Source organism: Lepisosteus platostomus, chromosome 28, assembly GCF_059453375.1.
Source record: "Lepisosteus platostomus isolate fLepPlt1 chromosome 28, fLepPlt1.hap1, whole genome shotgun sequence".
Taxonomy (NCBI): domain Eukaryota; kingdom Metazoa; phylum Chordata; class Actinopteri; order Semionotiformes; family Lepisosteidae; genus Lepisosteus; species Lepisosteus platostomus.
Genome location: NC_142638.1, coordinates 356,818 through 372,709, shown reverse-complemented (window position 1 = coordinate 372,709; position 15,892 = coordinate 356,818). Strand labels below are relative to the sequence as shown.

The 15,892-nt window shown below is 46.5% G+C and overlaps 1 protein-coding gene across 1 annotated transcript in view; it reads right to left on the bottom strand.

The window, feature by feature from the left end:
* vat1 (vesicle amine transport 1) overlaps positions 1-12,566 on the bottom strand; it is a 38,945-nt gene extending 26,379 nt beyond the window's left edge. The window contains exons 1-3 of the mRNA XM_088622776.1: positions 12,424-12,566; positions 11,874-12,290; positions 5,709-5,916 (exon numbers count right to left, since the gene is read on the bottom strand). Coding sequence (XP_088478902.1) covers positions 5,709-5,916; positions 11,874-12,263 — 598 coding nt within the window. The 5' untranslated portion in view covers positions 12,264-12,290; positions 12,424-12,566. The remainder of the gene's footprint in view (positions 1-5,708; positions 5,917-11,873; positions 12,291-12,423) is intronic.
* Between the last annotated feature and the right edge of the window lie 3,326 nt (positions 12,567-15,892).

Here is a 15,892-nt window from a genome sequence, read left to right as displayed (position 1 = left end):
GAGGTGAGAAAGAGCTGCAACTGAGAGTCGACTCAGGAAGCCCAGTCTTCTACACTAGAGCACCCTCTAGATCTGAAGACACTCAAATTGGAAGAAGGCGCCAAATACCAAGGTTTTCCCAATTGTGCTCATTGGAACACAATGGGAAACCTTCAAATTTACATCCATAGATTTCTAGAAATTCTTGAGCTATTGCCGAGCAAAACAGCCAGAGCAAACAGAAGAATGAAGTTTAATGTTTAACAATCCTCTGCCACGGCGGAGGCCTGCGCTACGCGGTTCCCGGGGGCTTCAGGCTGATTTTAAACCCTCCCAGCGAGCAGCTGTCACCGAGCAGGTGGCAAAACTGAACAAGTGCCTGTTAATCCCACCCTGGGAATGGAAAAGTGCCGACTGGCTACGGAGCCATGGCTACTCCCAGAAGTCCCGTCTGCTTGTTCTCCGAGCCGCAAGGCTGGAAGCAGCAGACCTGACGGGCCATTAACGAGAACTCGGCACCAGGACAGACTTTCGCTGCTCCAGCCGCTCCTGCCGCAACAGGAACCCGCGCCCACAACCCCAGCAGGTCTCTGCGCCAAACCACACCGGGAGATGAAGCAAGCGATCAGGACCGCGGCTTTGTTTCCACATCTTCAGCAAACAGCAGGGCCGTGAAAACGCAGAGCTACAGCACACAGGAGAGCCGCTGGGCCTTCCGACTCATGACTGGCGGGTTGTGGGTTCGAGTCCCAGCTGTGAACAGTGCTGTCGTACCTGGAGCAAGGTACTTGACCACAGCTGTATCAACGTAGGGACAAGCACTGCTGGGGGGGTAATGCCTGCGATATACTGGCAGACCGTCCCAGAGAGAATCACACCCTCTAGTCTGCTTAACACAGAAACCGGGATGAGCTCAGGTATGGGCCTTCACACAGGCACACATGACCAGTGCACAACTCATTTTCAAAATGAGGCTGATATTTGGTAATGTGCATTTCAAAGAAACGTTTCTTAAAGCAGACCTTTTCCTCCATTATCTTAACTTGTGACAATTTGGCAATAACAGTCACACGCTCTTATCACCAGTGATTTTGCAGCGAGTCAGCAGCCAGAAGGAGTTTGCCGAGCCCCAGCTGGGGGAAGCGCTGGAGCTCAGGGTCACTGGAGCTCGGCAAGCTGAGGCCGCAGGCAGGGCGGGGCGCCCAGCTCGCGCTCGTGTGCTGCTCCAGCCCCACAGTGGGAGGGGCCGCATGGACATCCCGGCAGGAGTGTTGGAGAGGACCCGGCCTGTCCAATCCCCACGAGAGCCTGCAGCTCGCAAGAAAGCCACAAACTGCAAGTTGGTCAGAAATCTCCTAATGTGCTAGAGAGCTGCAGCACATGTTCTTCCTTTCATTTAAATGTGTTGTTGGAACTATAAATATAGAAGAGCTCAATACAAGCCTCTTCTCTGCACCGGTTATAAAGAATAACTTCATTCAAAGACCTTTCTTCTTTTTTTCCCCCAGCATGGAATAAATCTATTACCTGTTCCTTTGCTATCTATATTTATATCAATAGTAATATAATAGCCATTATGCACGCAGATAAGGCAGGCCTGGTAGTGATTAATATATGCAGCCCACGAGACTTGCTTTTAGCCACGGTGGCGGCCCAGTTGATAAAGGTTGAGAACCACGGCTTTAGACAAATGCTTCAAGTTGGACATTTTTGCAGCATTAGCTACAGGTTTTGTTGTGCAGAATTAGTTTTGATAATGGTTTCCTTCCTGCCACTGTGCCACACAGGTCAGAGCCCAACATTCTCTCTCATCTTAGTAACTGAAATACTTTAACTACCCCCTCATGTCACTTGCACCCTCTACCTAGTTTCCTTCTTGCCTAGCAGCTCAGTTTGAAGGGACAGTCAGATCTTGGCAGTGTTGTATGATATACCATCCACTTCATACGCAAAGGGATATTCAAGGCCTGCTTGAAAAAAGAATTTATACCAAATTCCTGATCTGTGCCTTTCTACAACTTAATCTATGGGTTGTGTTGAAAGATCCTTAGTTTCCATGGTTTATCTTTGAGGTCTGCCACAACAAAGGGCTCGAGTATTAATGCAATCAGGACTTTTCCCATTTTTCTTCCATATAATGATTGGCTTTGCTTTAGATGTGTGAAGTAGCTTGTGTATATAAATTGCTACAGTATATCAAGGCATCTTTAGAGTAATAAATGTGAAAATTGTGCAAGAGTCTGAACACTGAAGATATGCTCTTCTACAGTGGTGCATTATGTACACCTGCTGCATACCTTTGAAACAAATAGGGTGCATCAAACTAGAGACCAGCAGAAATGTCATTTTCTACAGCAGTCATAAAATGTCAATGAGCACAGATGTGGAAAGCTTGTTAACGCTTAACTATACATTGGGCAGTGGCATTAATCCAAAGTGACTTACAGATTCCAATTATTCATTTTGTAGAGTACATGCATATTTCTGTCTGATGTAACTATTGGAGCAACAGCGCCAAGTATTTTCACTTAAGGGTGCAGCAGAGCTACACAACACCCCACCTGAAGTGCTGGAACATGAGACAGGAAAAAAAAAATTCAACCTTCGAGGGGACTTTCTAAAATGCAATATTAAGAAATACTACATGAGCAGAAACCCAGCTGGTATTTCTCTCTCGGTGCAGTACAGCCCTTCAGAAAGATCAGTGATGCACACCTTGCCCATTAGTTGCTATGTAAACAGCAGCTGAGTGCTGATGTGTGAACAGGCCGTTATCAACAAGAGCGGAGAGCTGGGTGACGGCTCAGGAACCCTGGTGCAGTCAGGTGATGCACATCTTCATACAAGGCACTTCTGTACTAATTACACTCCAGTCCCAAGTTGCACTTGTTTCCTTCGTCTGATACATCCAGCTAATGTTTCACCCCACATGAACAAGGACTTGAGCCCTGACAGGGTCATCCAACTGGTTTGATTGTTAAGTGGACTGCATCACAAAGAAACACTGCACCCAGGGAGCTTGGACTTGGCTTGATCAAGCTCTACCCACCCTAGAACCGCTCAGTAAATGGCTTACAGAATAAATTAAAGCCTTGCTGAAAATATGCAAAATGCATCAGATACAGGGTTGATTTTCACTTGAAAAGTACGGCAGTCACTTGTCATTTTTGATCACAGAATAAAAGGATATAGACCAGTCTGACTGTTGCCATCATTACTGCCTTGAAGTCTCTTATAGAGTATGGAAAAAAAATGGCTGGGTAACTTCTAGATATAAAGGCTTTGAGGCACAAGTAAAAGCTGTTAGCATTTCTACTGTTACAATACAGGTGACCTTATTTGATTAAGTGGACAAACTAGAACCTTGCATTGTTTATAAGAAGCTGGAGATTTAAAGACGTTTATAAAACCTGTATAAAGGCAGAATTAAAATACAAAAATGTGATTTTCTACTCTGCAGTGAAAGGGAAGTGGGACCAGTGACAGGCGTGCGCCACAGCCTGGTCTTCACTCCGAGCAGCACAACAGCCAGCACGACGCCTCGAGCTGAGAAAAGCAAGCAGCACAGCCGCGCTGCAAGCTGAAGATCGAGCCCAACAGGAAGCTTTTGTGATCTGCCGTTTATTAATAGAACCTAAAGCAAATCTTAAAACCTACAGCTTTAAAAGCAAAGAATGTTCAGCGTGGCTTTAAACGTTTAGTAGTGAAGCATACAGTCACCTAACCCAACCTCCCACGTGCCAACGACGGGAAAGCAAGCCTCTGCCCACATGAGGGGCCACCCAGTAAAACACCACATCAAGAGCTGCTGGAATAGCGGAACACGGGTCAGCCACCGGCACTCACCCGCTGACCTCATTCACACTACATCCCTGCTGCCCCGACCAGAGCAACCTTCTCCCTCACTTTCCTTGCTCAGCTTCCTCAGCCACAGCAGGCTGGTCTGCTCCACTCGCACTCAGCACTGCAGCAGTGCAAAGAGGATTCAAACAGCTGTTTAAGGTTTACGCCTGGTGAAAAACAGGATGTGGACTCGCATAGCAAGACTGCTGATTGAATCATCTGCCCCAACAACCTAAAGGTCACAAGCAGGAAAGCTCAAGAACCAGAAAACCTTGGACTTGATTTAAAAAAATCTGAATTTCATATTCAATGGCTTTGACAACTTTCAGGACAGCACAACCACCAAATTACCTCCTGCAACAAAGGCCTTATGGCCACCATTACAGCAGGTGGACTTTCAGAAAAGCAGCTGACAAAGCCTCAGCATGATTAAAAATGTGCAGCACTGTTTCCAAAACATGAAAACCTCTGCCTCTGAAAATCAGAAGGCCATACAGGTCATTATGACTAACATGAGTGGCACAACCCGTGTGCAACAGGTCTGGTCACCCAGACGATCTTCCTCCAACACTGGGAGACCATCACACTGGACTGGTGTAGAGAAGTGAGTGATTTGGGTCATCTGGTTTGAAAACCATACTGGTTACACAACTTTAAAAACACCTCCAAGTTCTGGCCTCAAGTCAAGTACAGTACCAAAGCAAAACAGTATCACTAGTATTTTACACAATTGACTAGCTTCACCCAATAGGCATGATAAACTAAACAGAAGATAAAAATTAAAATGCCTGAGGTCATGGTGTGCGAGGTTAAGCATAGCCAATCTCAGATCAGTGCTCAACCTACAGCCCCTACAGCCCACTGCCCCTCACATCAGCTGTGACTAGCTCCTTACCTAGTACTCAGCAGGATAAATAATGCAATTAACACCTGGTTACAGCTGGAGTGTGATGGAGTGGGCTGGAAGGGCTGCAGGTTGAGCAGGCCTGTTGTACAGATCAAGCAGGGCTGTACAAGAGCAGCCCTGGAAAGTCAGAAGGTCCTAGTTCCTGGTTCCAATTTTTGCCTTTCTATCCATGACATCAGGTCCATCAAAACCTTATTTCCTGAAAAACCCAGCCTTTTATCAATGTCAGTATTTGAATCAGGTCTCTTTTCTTTGTATATGATAGGAACGGAATCTGAGAAACTAAAGAATTTCTAACAATTTACCATAAAGTCAGAGTGACAGCTGAACAGATTCAATTTCATTAATCTAGCCATTTTTAATTTATGTTGGAAATCATTCTGATGGGAAGTTTTAGAACTAAAAAGTTACATCACTATTAACTATCTTGGCATGAGTTTTCAAGTGGACAGCAACAGTATTTCTGCTTAATGAATAAGAAGCCTTTAATACTCCAGAAGTAACTGCACTCCTCACACAAGGTCCAACACTCCCCCTTCAACTCTAAATACTGCCGAAGATCTTCTACCAGGTTTTTCTGGAACTACAGCTGGTATTTGGACAACTGGCTTTTACCTGCTGATGAATAGAGAACAGAGGGATTCTGAATTTTCCGTACATGATGAATGAGAATTGTGGATGACAACCCAACACCCGCATATAATTATTGAACTATCAGAGGTTCCTCTAATTTTCTGAAAAACGAGCATATCCCACTAAACAATAGAACATGGAAGATTAATCTGGAAACATGCATCAAGAATTAGATCTATTCACACATGCAAAGAGCTTTAAATTGAACTTGTGCAGATCACAACTGTCTTCAAGGGAGCCTGGATCAGTACAAAAGTGGCCCCCTCAAAAACAAAGATGAACACACAATGGCCCAGCCCCTCCTCCTCCAAGACCGTGCTGCACGAACGCATTTTCTGCAGGTTACCTGCCGCCATGTGGATGAGGACGCTCTGATTGGGCCTCAGGTTGCCGAAGTCGAACAGCATCATGTAGGCGGTGATGTAATTCACCGGGATGGCTGCAGCCTCCTCAAAGGTCATGCCCTCGGGCATGAGGAAGGTGTGACTGGCCGCCACGGCAACCACTTCCTGCCACATGCCGGACCTGCTCAGCACGATGACCTTGTCGCCGACCTGTGGGGAGAGGAGGAAGAGGGAGTGTACTGGATTACTGACTTCCCACGGGCCTCCACAGCACCTCGGTCACACCGAGAGGCTACAAGAGTGACAGCCATACAAGAGCAGGAGGCACCTGTGCCACCACCAGGAAATACATCTGGAAAACAAGCCATTCAAACTCCACCTCCACATTCAGGGCACGAGTTCCTGCCCGGAGCTGGAATGCATTCGGTCACTGCTCTGCAGACATCCCTTGCAAGTTGCACTGCAGTTTCATTACAGAAATGCAATTCAGTGTCCATTCGACAGGCAACCATGATGCTTCACAAATACCAATCTGGAATTATACAATTCCTCCAAAATTACTACCCCCCCCCCCCCCCCGAATAAACTGAGCAATAGAACAGAGTTGCACAAGGGCAGACAGGAAGGGCAGGAAGTGGGCAATCTCGGCGCGTGGTGCAAGGTCTTGGTAGAAGCACCATGTCCAATAATAAAAGGATGAGGTCAGCTGAGACCTGCTCCAAATAGACAGCAGGGTTAAACCGTTTGAATTGTTTTTTAATTTAAACATTTCCAAAGTCCTCAGCAAGTAGTACAGAACTTTATAAATTAAAGAGGCAAATGAACAATTCAGAAAAAAATAAATCGTATAAGAGTAGAAATGCCCAAATTGTATTTATGTTGGAGAACAGCTCAGCCTTCAGCCCTCCCAATGTGCTCCATTCCCAGCCGATACATTGATCCTTCTAATTATCGATGAAGGAGCTGGTTGCAGCTACACTGTGCAATCGGGGATTTTGAAGGGCTTCAGGATTAGGACCCCTCTGTTAAGGAATTGCCGGTTCTAGAAGCTGTGATGTCGTTTTCATTGAAGTGACTGCAGTGTGGCAGCCAGCAGCCATGGCTTCACAGAAGGAATAAGATTCCAGCCTAGTGCCAGACATACTGCAGTCTTCACCCTTCCATCGCACGAGAGGCAAGCCAAGATTCAAAACCCTAACACTTCCTTACTGTCTTCTACAGAGATGAGACTAATATTGAGGAAACTAGATTAAAAGCAATAAAGCTCCTTACAATATGATAAGGCCAGCAGAATGCCTGCAGTGACTAACAATAAGGCACTGCCTAATGACAATAACTCCATGAGAAAAGAGTAATATCTTACACAAACGCACAGCTTTTTAATTAGGTTCAATTGAGTTTGGTGATAAGTTACATTACTAGCGCATGACTCCACACTCCGGCACTTTGTTGACTAAGATCTCCTGGGTCAATGCCCAGCCTCACAGATCTGAACACTGACCCCTGCTCAACGAGATGGTAGTGAAACAGTTACCAGACCACAACCATCTGAAACCAGCGAGTATCCATTTAAGAACAAAGAATTTAAAAAACTGCCACTGAAGGTCAACCTAAAAAACAAACAAACGTAGTTTTGGGATGCATGTTCCGAGAGCTTAAATCCTTGCCAACACAGGGAAACATTCCCTCCAGCTCCAAAAGCTATCGATTTCATTCGGCACACCCAGGGAAAGCCGCGTGCAGAAACGAGACCTCCAGCTGCAAAACCATCCCGACGGAAAGCCAACGGATAAATTTCCTGGCCACTTCAGGAAGAGGGAGGTGTTGCCGGAAAAAGCCTTGGTGGGATATTATAAACCTCTTCCTGTTTTCTAGATAGTTCACTTCCAACACCCAAAGTTTTTTTCTTGCTCCTCATCCTTACTAGGACATTTACTCTCGCAGCATCCATCACTGAGTACACTATGGTAAGCAATAAAAAAAAAAAAGTCCTGAAAACACAAAAAATGAAATCCTGTCTGAGACGTTGCTCATGCCAGGGTAGGATTAATGAAGCCCTTTCAATCCATTCCAATTAGTGCACTCTCTGGATCATTAAATATCATGACATGGTGTTTTCCCATTTCCTTCAATATTTAATTGGGTATAAAGATCAATTAGGCTGACTGTGGGAATAAAGTGCATTACTGAAATGGACTGACAGACCCACATTTGTGCCTGGAAATAAAAAAGGTCCATTCCAAGCCATTTGCAGCGATCAACAGGGGCCAAGCTACTGTCTGCAATTTAATTTCACGCTTTTCTCGGGTTTTATTACTCTGTACACTAAGAACTTACACAGTTCATCCAAAGGAAGGTTTTAAAATGCTGCTCATGCTGGGGAAATGTCACTCTCTGTTCTTTGGTTCAGAGAGTGAAGCCTTGTCTTGGAGAGAAAAACCCAAATCTCCAAGGACAACCAGAACCAGGAATAAAGGTTGGGGCGAGCCCAATGTCTAGACTGAGTCATCACACCCCTCTATCTGCCCACCAAAACACATCCTTGGAGGACAATCATGCAACTACTATTAGAACGAGCAAGATGGGATAATGAAGAATCTTGCACATGACTTCGGAAACCAGACGAACACTTGATTCGCATGAACAAAAATAGAACATGGCAAAACACTCCGGGCTGAACTGTGCCGCCTTCATGACAGCTCTGCCATCAGAATTAATTCCAGTAAGTCTGCGGCAGGTTGCTCACTGCACAAGGCACGGGGAGTCTTACAGCTTAAGAAGTTATGGCCAACAATTACTTTCCCCAGTCAAAACAATAGAAAGGCTCTATAGCTTCACCAAACCCTTTGATTCCAATATCAGGCACACATGCTTCCATGCCACAGCAGGCTGACCCACTTCATCCTTTTTCTAGGAGAGGTTTTAAAATGGAAAAGCAGAAATAACACCAGGAATGCGTTCTCTTTAAAACATCACATTGCAGGCTTTGCGAAAGGAAATACCAGGATGACAATGTGGGACAGAGAGCTAATTGAAAGCATACGGAGAGAGTCTGAGCTGGAGAGAGCAGCTTTGTTCTTCTCATGTCAGAATCATGGTTTTTAAACTTGCTCAGTTTTGAAACCCTTTGGTTCTGATGATTCTATATACCTCTAGTTACTAACCTCAGCTATCAGACGGGCAGCGAATTTTTTTTATTGCCAAGTTAGAAACACTGTTTGGCAGCAAACTTGGCATAGCAAATCGCTTCCAGTGGTAAACATCACTGATCAGTCTGGGTTCCAGGGGTGTCGCAAGCAGCATTGCCACATCGAGAATGGTTTTCTTCCTGCACTTAAGTATGTTCCTACTCTCTACTATTTTGCCCAATTTGCAAATGCAAATTAGGATATTGAATAAACAGCTAATTAACCAAATTACGCCTGATCTGTGAAACACTGCGATGTCTAACAATTAAACCCTTCAAACTTGGGATGCCAAGCAATCCTCTAACCCTCTTCAGTCCTAGAATGTTACGGCACGTTATCCAGAGACAATGCCCCAGATTTAACCCCCTTCGCTAACAGACGTGGTGGCATGTGGGCATGGTGATTGGCACTACTCCCTCACAGCTGCAGGATCCTGACTCGACTTGGGGTCAGGGCTGACTGCAGGTTCAAGCTGTCTTCTCCCAGGGGGCTCTAGGGTGCTGAGAAACCCCCTCAAGCCCACTGCACAGTACTGCCACTGCACTGGAGGGACACGGGGGACTAGAACCATCTGAGCTTGAAGGATTGAAAGGTCACTTGTTACCTGTGGCCCTTCTGAAGAATGCAAGAAGCAGAAGAGTTGGTCAACCTGTCAGGTGTTTTTGTTCCTAAATCTCTGCATAGAATGAACACCTGGAACAGATCCAGCAATAATTTACTCATGTATCCAGTTGAACTCAATGCTCACCTAGGATTAGAAAGTGAGACACCTGGCAGGGTCACAGTTTCATCTGCAGTTTCAAGTGCTCCAGCTGCAAACTGAACACTGAAGTAAAAAGCCATGTGCACCCTGTTTAAACTCAAGCACTTGTTAAAGAGAAATGAACTTGTACCTCGGCAGAACACCCGTACATGCTGTGGCTCAAGTAATTACCTGCTCACCATGTCTACAGACCATTATGGAAACCACTGTACTGAAGGCTTTGTGCAGCTGATGTGAATACAGGTTTGCACATCCCAACTGAATAGCAACAACTGGCCATTAACAGACAGCAGTTACCACATCACTGGAGAATTCTTTGCTAATAAAGGGATTAGCAAAACACATTTCAGATCATGATTCAACCCAATTGATTATATGGAGATTGATGTTAAAATTGAAAGGAGATGTTTTCGGATCCATCTCTAAAGGGTGTATTTAGATGCTGAGCAGTGCACAATTTCAATGCAATACACTGCTGGGTCCTGCAGGCTCAAATCCCACAGGGAGAGCAGGCCTGGTGTGGGGGCGGTTTGCCCAGGAGCACCACAGCGGCCCCTGCTGGACCCACCCTGGGGCAGGAGGCGGGGGAGTGGAGCCGCCCTGGGGATCACACCAGGAGCTGAGCCCAGGGCAGTGAACGTCAGTTCAGCCAGAAAACTGTTGCTCAGTGTTTGTCTACATTTCATCCTGTTGCCAGAAAGCTCCAGTGGGGGAAATGCACAACAGGACATCTAAATCAGGCCGTTTATATTCTGAAGGTTTACGACATCATGCAAGATTAAAACGCATTTTTTCCCCCCACACAATCATGCTTACAAACGGAAATGTAGTTCATCAGAGAAGTATTACATTTCTAAAGACGAGTGGTTTGTGACAGAGGAATGGCGGTAGCGGTGTAGCGACCGCAGTCCAGCCCGTACACACCTCTCGGTGTCGGGTGGGGCTGCGCGCACGGCGGCCGCGGTGTCTCGGTGCGGCCATTAGCACTGTCAGCTGGAAACAGCGGCCCGGTCCTTCCGAGACAGCCTGACCAAACTGGAGAGGGGTGTCGGCTGCGCTATGGGGTGAGTCATCAATTACAATAAAAAGGTTTCAAGACGCCCGGTACAGTTCTGTGATCGACGTCAAGGCGTTTCTGAAAAGGCAGAACGCTTTCCTAACCCACGCCGCCTTCCACAGCCAACACGCACAAAAAACAGCGAACAGACAAAACGCCAACATCAATCACAGCCCATCAAGCCGCCCGGCTCATCAGGCGCTATGGCAACAAGTCCGACTGCAGAGCTCACACGTCTGTTCACCTGCAGAAATCAATTAACTCGACCACGGTTCGCTTCGTGTTGGCTACATCCACGTACATGAAGCCCAGAAGGCAACATTTACTGGGCTGATACTAAGCCCTAGAACACCGTCCAACAGCTGCTCATTAGCAGCGAGAAGAGATGGTGCCATTTACAGTTTGAGAGGCTGATTTAAACAAGAGCTCGGAGTGGGCGAGCGTGCCCAGGCTGCCGCGCCTCGCCCTCCCCATCAGTCGCTCCAGGGCGCGCTGCCGGTGTGCATCGTAGTGCGTTATCGACCCACAGCTGGACCGGTGTCTCCGGTTCCCCCCAGCTGTCGCCCGAAAGGAGACCGGTACTCGACCGCACCTCCGTCTCGGGCCGGGTTCGGTGCCCAGGGCTGGAGCGGCAGCCAGACATGCGCAGAGCGCCTCACGCTGTTGTGCTCGATACAGACCATGGGCGGTGGCTTCTAGACTCATTGATACGGTTTAATTAAGCAATTAAAGCCTCATTTATCACGGCAGTCGTTCTCCAGGATCGGCGTTTATGAATGAAACGAGGGAGATCCTGCATCCGCCGCTAACCCCTTTTAATCCAGAGATTAAAATAATAGCGATACATTGTGCAGCTGTGCATTGCTTTTTAAACCATCCCCAACATGAACTGGGCACGTAAAAAAAAACGGAGAAACGAAATACAAGTAAATAAGTGAACTGTCATTTCAAACTTTTTTTTTACACAAAACGACTGCTAATGTGTCCTGCGTCCATCCTTGGCGAAGCAAACTAGAAGTTTGGCTCCGTGCAGGATTGATAAAATCAGAGACGCTGCTGAGGGGAGCACACCCCGGCATCGCCCGAGCCAGCGGACCGCGCAGACCGCGACGAGCCCCGACTGCGCTCCTTGGACAAGACAGCCGGCGAGCAAACTTACTTTCCTGTCCGTGACGTCCTCGCCCACCGCCTCCACCAGCCCCGAGCACTCCATCCCGGGGGTGACGGGCGGCGACGGCAGCCGGTCGTACAGACCCTGCCTGCCCAGCAAGTCGGCGAAATTCAAGCCGCAGGCTTTCACCCGCACCACCACCTCCCCGGTTTTGGGGCTCGGCATCCCCTTTTTCACTTGCAGTTTGACTTTATCGTAGCCTCCATAGCCGGACAGCACTAGGGACCGGTACGTGAAAACTTCTTCCTCGACCTCCTTCTCCGCCGGTGCCTCTGCTGCGGGCTTGGACTGCTCCTGCTTCGCCTCCTCGTTCTGCTGGGCGTCTTGCTTTTGTTCTTCGGGCGTCTGCTGCTGTGCAGGTGCTTCTTCCCCAGACATCTTCGGATGGGTAACGAGAACACGCAGCTGTCAAGCAAAAGCAAAGATGCGTTTTTTTCTGTTGGCCCGCGTCAGCGAACGAGCTGTTGTATGTGAAAAAGCACCGGTGAAGAAGCAGCAGCAGCAGCAAAGTCTTGCAACAAAAGAGAAAGACACCGACCCTCCGCAAAGCCTCGCAGCTCCAGACAACAGTGTGGCGTGAAGACGACTGAGCCCTCCGCTCCCCCAGAAGTTGACCGCTGTGCGAGGCGAGAGCGAAATCCCGGAAAGCGGATTCCTGGAGCGGCGGAGCGCCCGGCTGCTCTTAAAGGCGCAGGAGCAGCGTGTTCCAGGAGCGCCCGTCTGCCGAGCAGGAGCGACACGGACCAGTGGTCCAGAAACCTATGAACGTCTCCACGTCACGTCCGTGCGTGAAATATGAAGTAACAAATCTTCAATTATGTGTAAAAATATGAAAAGAAGGCATAAACCTATACTTACTGGTATAATAGAATATATACCAGAAACAGCTTAGGTTACGTGATCTATGGCCGATGGTTTTGGATCATTACAAAACAGCTCTGAACGCTGGATAGTTTACGATCTCTCTGCGTAGAGGCGAATTGCTGACAGTATTGGGGTGCCAAAGGTAACTTTAATTATCAGTCATATAGCCCATGGCTCTGAGTCATGGATGTACGGTAATATTGGATTGGTTTTTCGGAGTCAAAGTTCACTCACTCAATTATTCCTGTTTCTTTGTTTAGCCCTGAATGAGGTGACCTATTGTCAGTATTTGACTAATAAAATAAAAACGACTGGCTGTAAAATATAGGGAAGGAGACAGATGGGAGGACTTGCTTCAGCCCATCTGGATGATTCCTTGTACTAGAATCTCATCTAGGCGTTTTTACCTACAAGGCTGGCCAGCTTGTTCCCAACACCCACAACTCACTGTGTAAAGAGGTGATTCTTACACCACTGCTAGTGCACTCTCTCTTCATCTAAATGAGTGTGCCCAGGTTCTGGTTTTACCAGTGACCCTGAAGCAGTTATTTGGATTCACTTTGCCAACACCTTGCAAGATTTTGAACTTGTTTATCAAGACCCTCGTCATCTCCTCTGCTCACATCGGAGAGACTGGTTTCCTAACCTGTTTGTGCAACTTCTGGTTTACAAATCATGCTACAACCTGAAATAATCAGGAAGTTTAAGTTGGAGGAAAGTTCAGCCTTAATTTGATCAGTTTAACCCCCTAAGATGTTTATTATTTCAGCAGGTGTGCAGTTAGGGATCTCATGCTTTTAGTTAATCTATTATATTCATTCAGTCAATTAAGCAATTAAATCAATGATTGGGTGGAAGAAAATTTGGAAGAGATTCCGATCACTTTGGTCTCTCTCCATGAGGCCCTTCCAATCCAATCCTTTAACTGCCAGCTCTTCACGTGTTTAATTGTGGATCAGCAGGATCAATACTGCAGTCAAAGCGATGGCTTGATGGCACTAATGCACTGCAGTGGGCATGTTGAGTGTCTCTGATCTAGACCACACTACTCCCACCCCCCTGGTGCTGGTGGGTTTGCTTCCAGCTAGACCCTTAATCACCAGTGCTAGCTGGGGCTGCAAATGACCTGTTTGCTGGTTTTGACTTTTTCTACACGCATGCCTAGGTTTCATAAATCCACTAAAGTGCCTTATGTCCGGCCTGAGCGCAAAGACCCTTAATCAGCCTCTCCTGAACTTGCTGTGCAGCGGAATCATTTGCTCCCTTATTTTCACGTATGAGGGAGCATGATGAAGTAGCGGTCAGCACTGCTGCCTCGCAGGGCGGGGATCGGGGTTCGATTCTTGGGTTGCTGTCTGTCTAGGGTTTGCATGTTCTCCCCACATCCACATGGGTTTCCTTCAGGTGCTCCAATTTCCTCCCACATTCAAAGGGTAGGTTCATTGGCTTTGTAAAAAAATGGCCTTGGTGTGAGCGTGTTCCCTGCAATGGACTTATTGCCCATTCAGGATGTACTCAGCCCTGTACCCAGAGTTTCCTCGTATAGTCTCCAGGCCACCACGGCCATGAACTGCAATGTTAGAAGAGGTTATTGAAAGTGATGTGATAATTTATGGCTGAGCAGCCTGTAACAGGTGATCAATCGACACGAAACAGACACAGGTGGTGGTGATACTATCAGACACACCCACAGTGAGTCGGTGTTTTTTCCCATGCTTAAGGCCAGTTGGTTAGATGTCAGTTCTCACACCTGAATGAGGTCAGTCCTGAAGCTGACTAATCAGCACATGGTCCATCCAAATCTCATTCAGCTTTATAAGAGCTGTGACCAATCTTAAAATGAATAGAAAATTGTAAAAATTGGAAATAAATAATCCAGTGATCAAAATCTTGGCTGGGCCAGAAGCCAGAAGCCAGAAGCCCCATGCAGCAGTGACCCCTGGGTGTTAGAGGTCCAGCTGACACGTATCTGCAGACACACGGGGCCCCTTGAAGCCAGGAGTGAGAGCCCTGCTCCACAGAGGCGATCCAGGCCTGTGATTCAGCCAGCTCCTCGGCTGTTACTTTCGTATCCACCACCGTGTTACACTGGTTTAAAAACTGACTGGTGCCAGACTCCTGGACTCGATCCCAGGTGATCCAGTCCTTTCTGATTTTTGCTCTAACTTAAGTCATCAGTGAAGAAAATAATCTATTCATTTTCTCAGTTTGATACAGACTGGATGTTTAAGTTAATTTACAGCTGATAATTCAAAACAGTTACTTAAAACATGCTTTGGTGCCAGGTTAGTAAAATGGAATTAAATGCATAATTAGAATAATTAAGTACATTATTTTGACTGACAGCTTAAGTAGAACAAAAATCAGAAGATGTCAAGAAGAACTGAATTCAGAAATTCCTAGACTGTCCTTGACCCTAAAATAAACAGGAAGAGCATTTTTTACGTCAATTAAAGAGTGTTGGCAGCTCCAGTCCTGGAGTACTCTGTCCCTGCTGGTTTTAGAAGTATCTTTTCAATAAGACCAGGAAAATACAGCTGATCTGACAGCTTATCCACTTAATTGGTTCAATGAAGTCCTGGAGGTCTGAGATGGAATGAAAACCAGAACCAAAAGCCCCACTGGAGTACTAGAGTTGCCTACTCCTGGTGCTCCTAATAAATATGCAGGGTTGGTTGCCAAACATGGACTGGAAATTCTTCTAAGACTGGATCTGGGAACTAATGGACAGGGGAACTTCCCAAATTGTGACCCTGCATTTGTTTGTTCTAGCTGAATTTCTGTTACACAATCTTTTTCAGTCTTGAGATTCTTTTCTAGACATTGTGCTGTTTAACAGATGAGTAACTGTACATTTACAGACTTAAAATAATAACAGATTAAATTTAAATATTTAAGGTTACAGAAACTTGCTTAATATACAGAGGATCCTGGCACTGCCCAGGCCAAGTGCAATATATAAGGTTGAATGAGCCATATCTACAGATTGCTCTATTGATGTTGAAAAATATACCTACATACCTACAGCCTTCCTCTCCATCAGGATTTCTTTGTTTAGGATTGTAAATATTTGGACAGCCTGTCATGGTGGACATCAACAATTCAGATTTCGAAAAGAGCCCGAGCCCAAAGCAAAGAGTGTG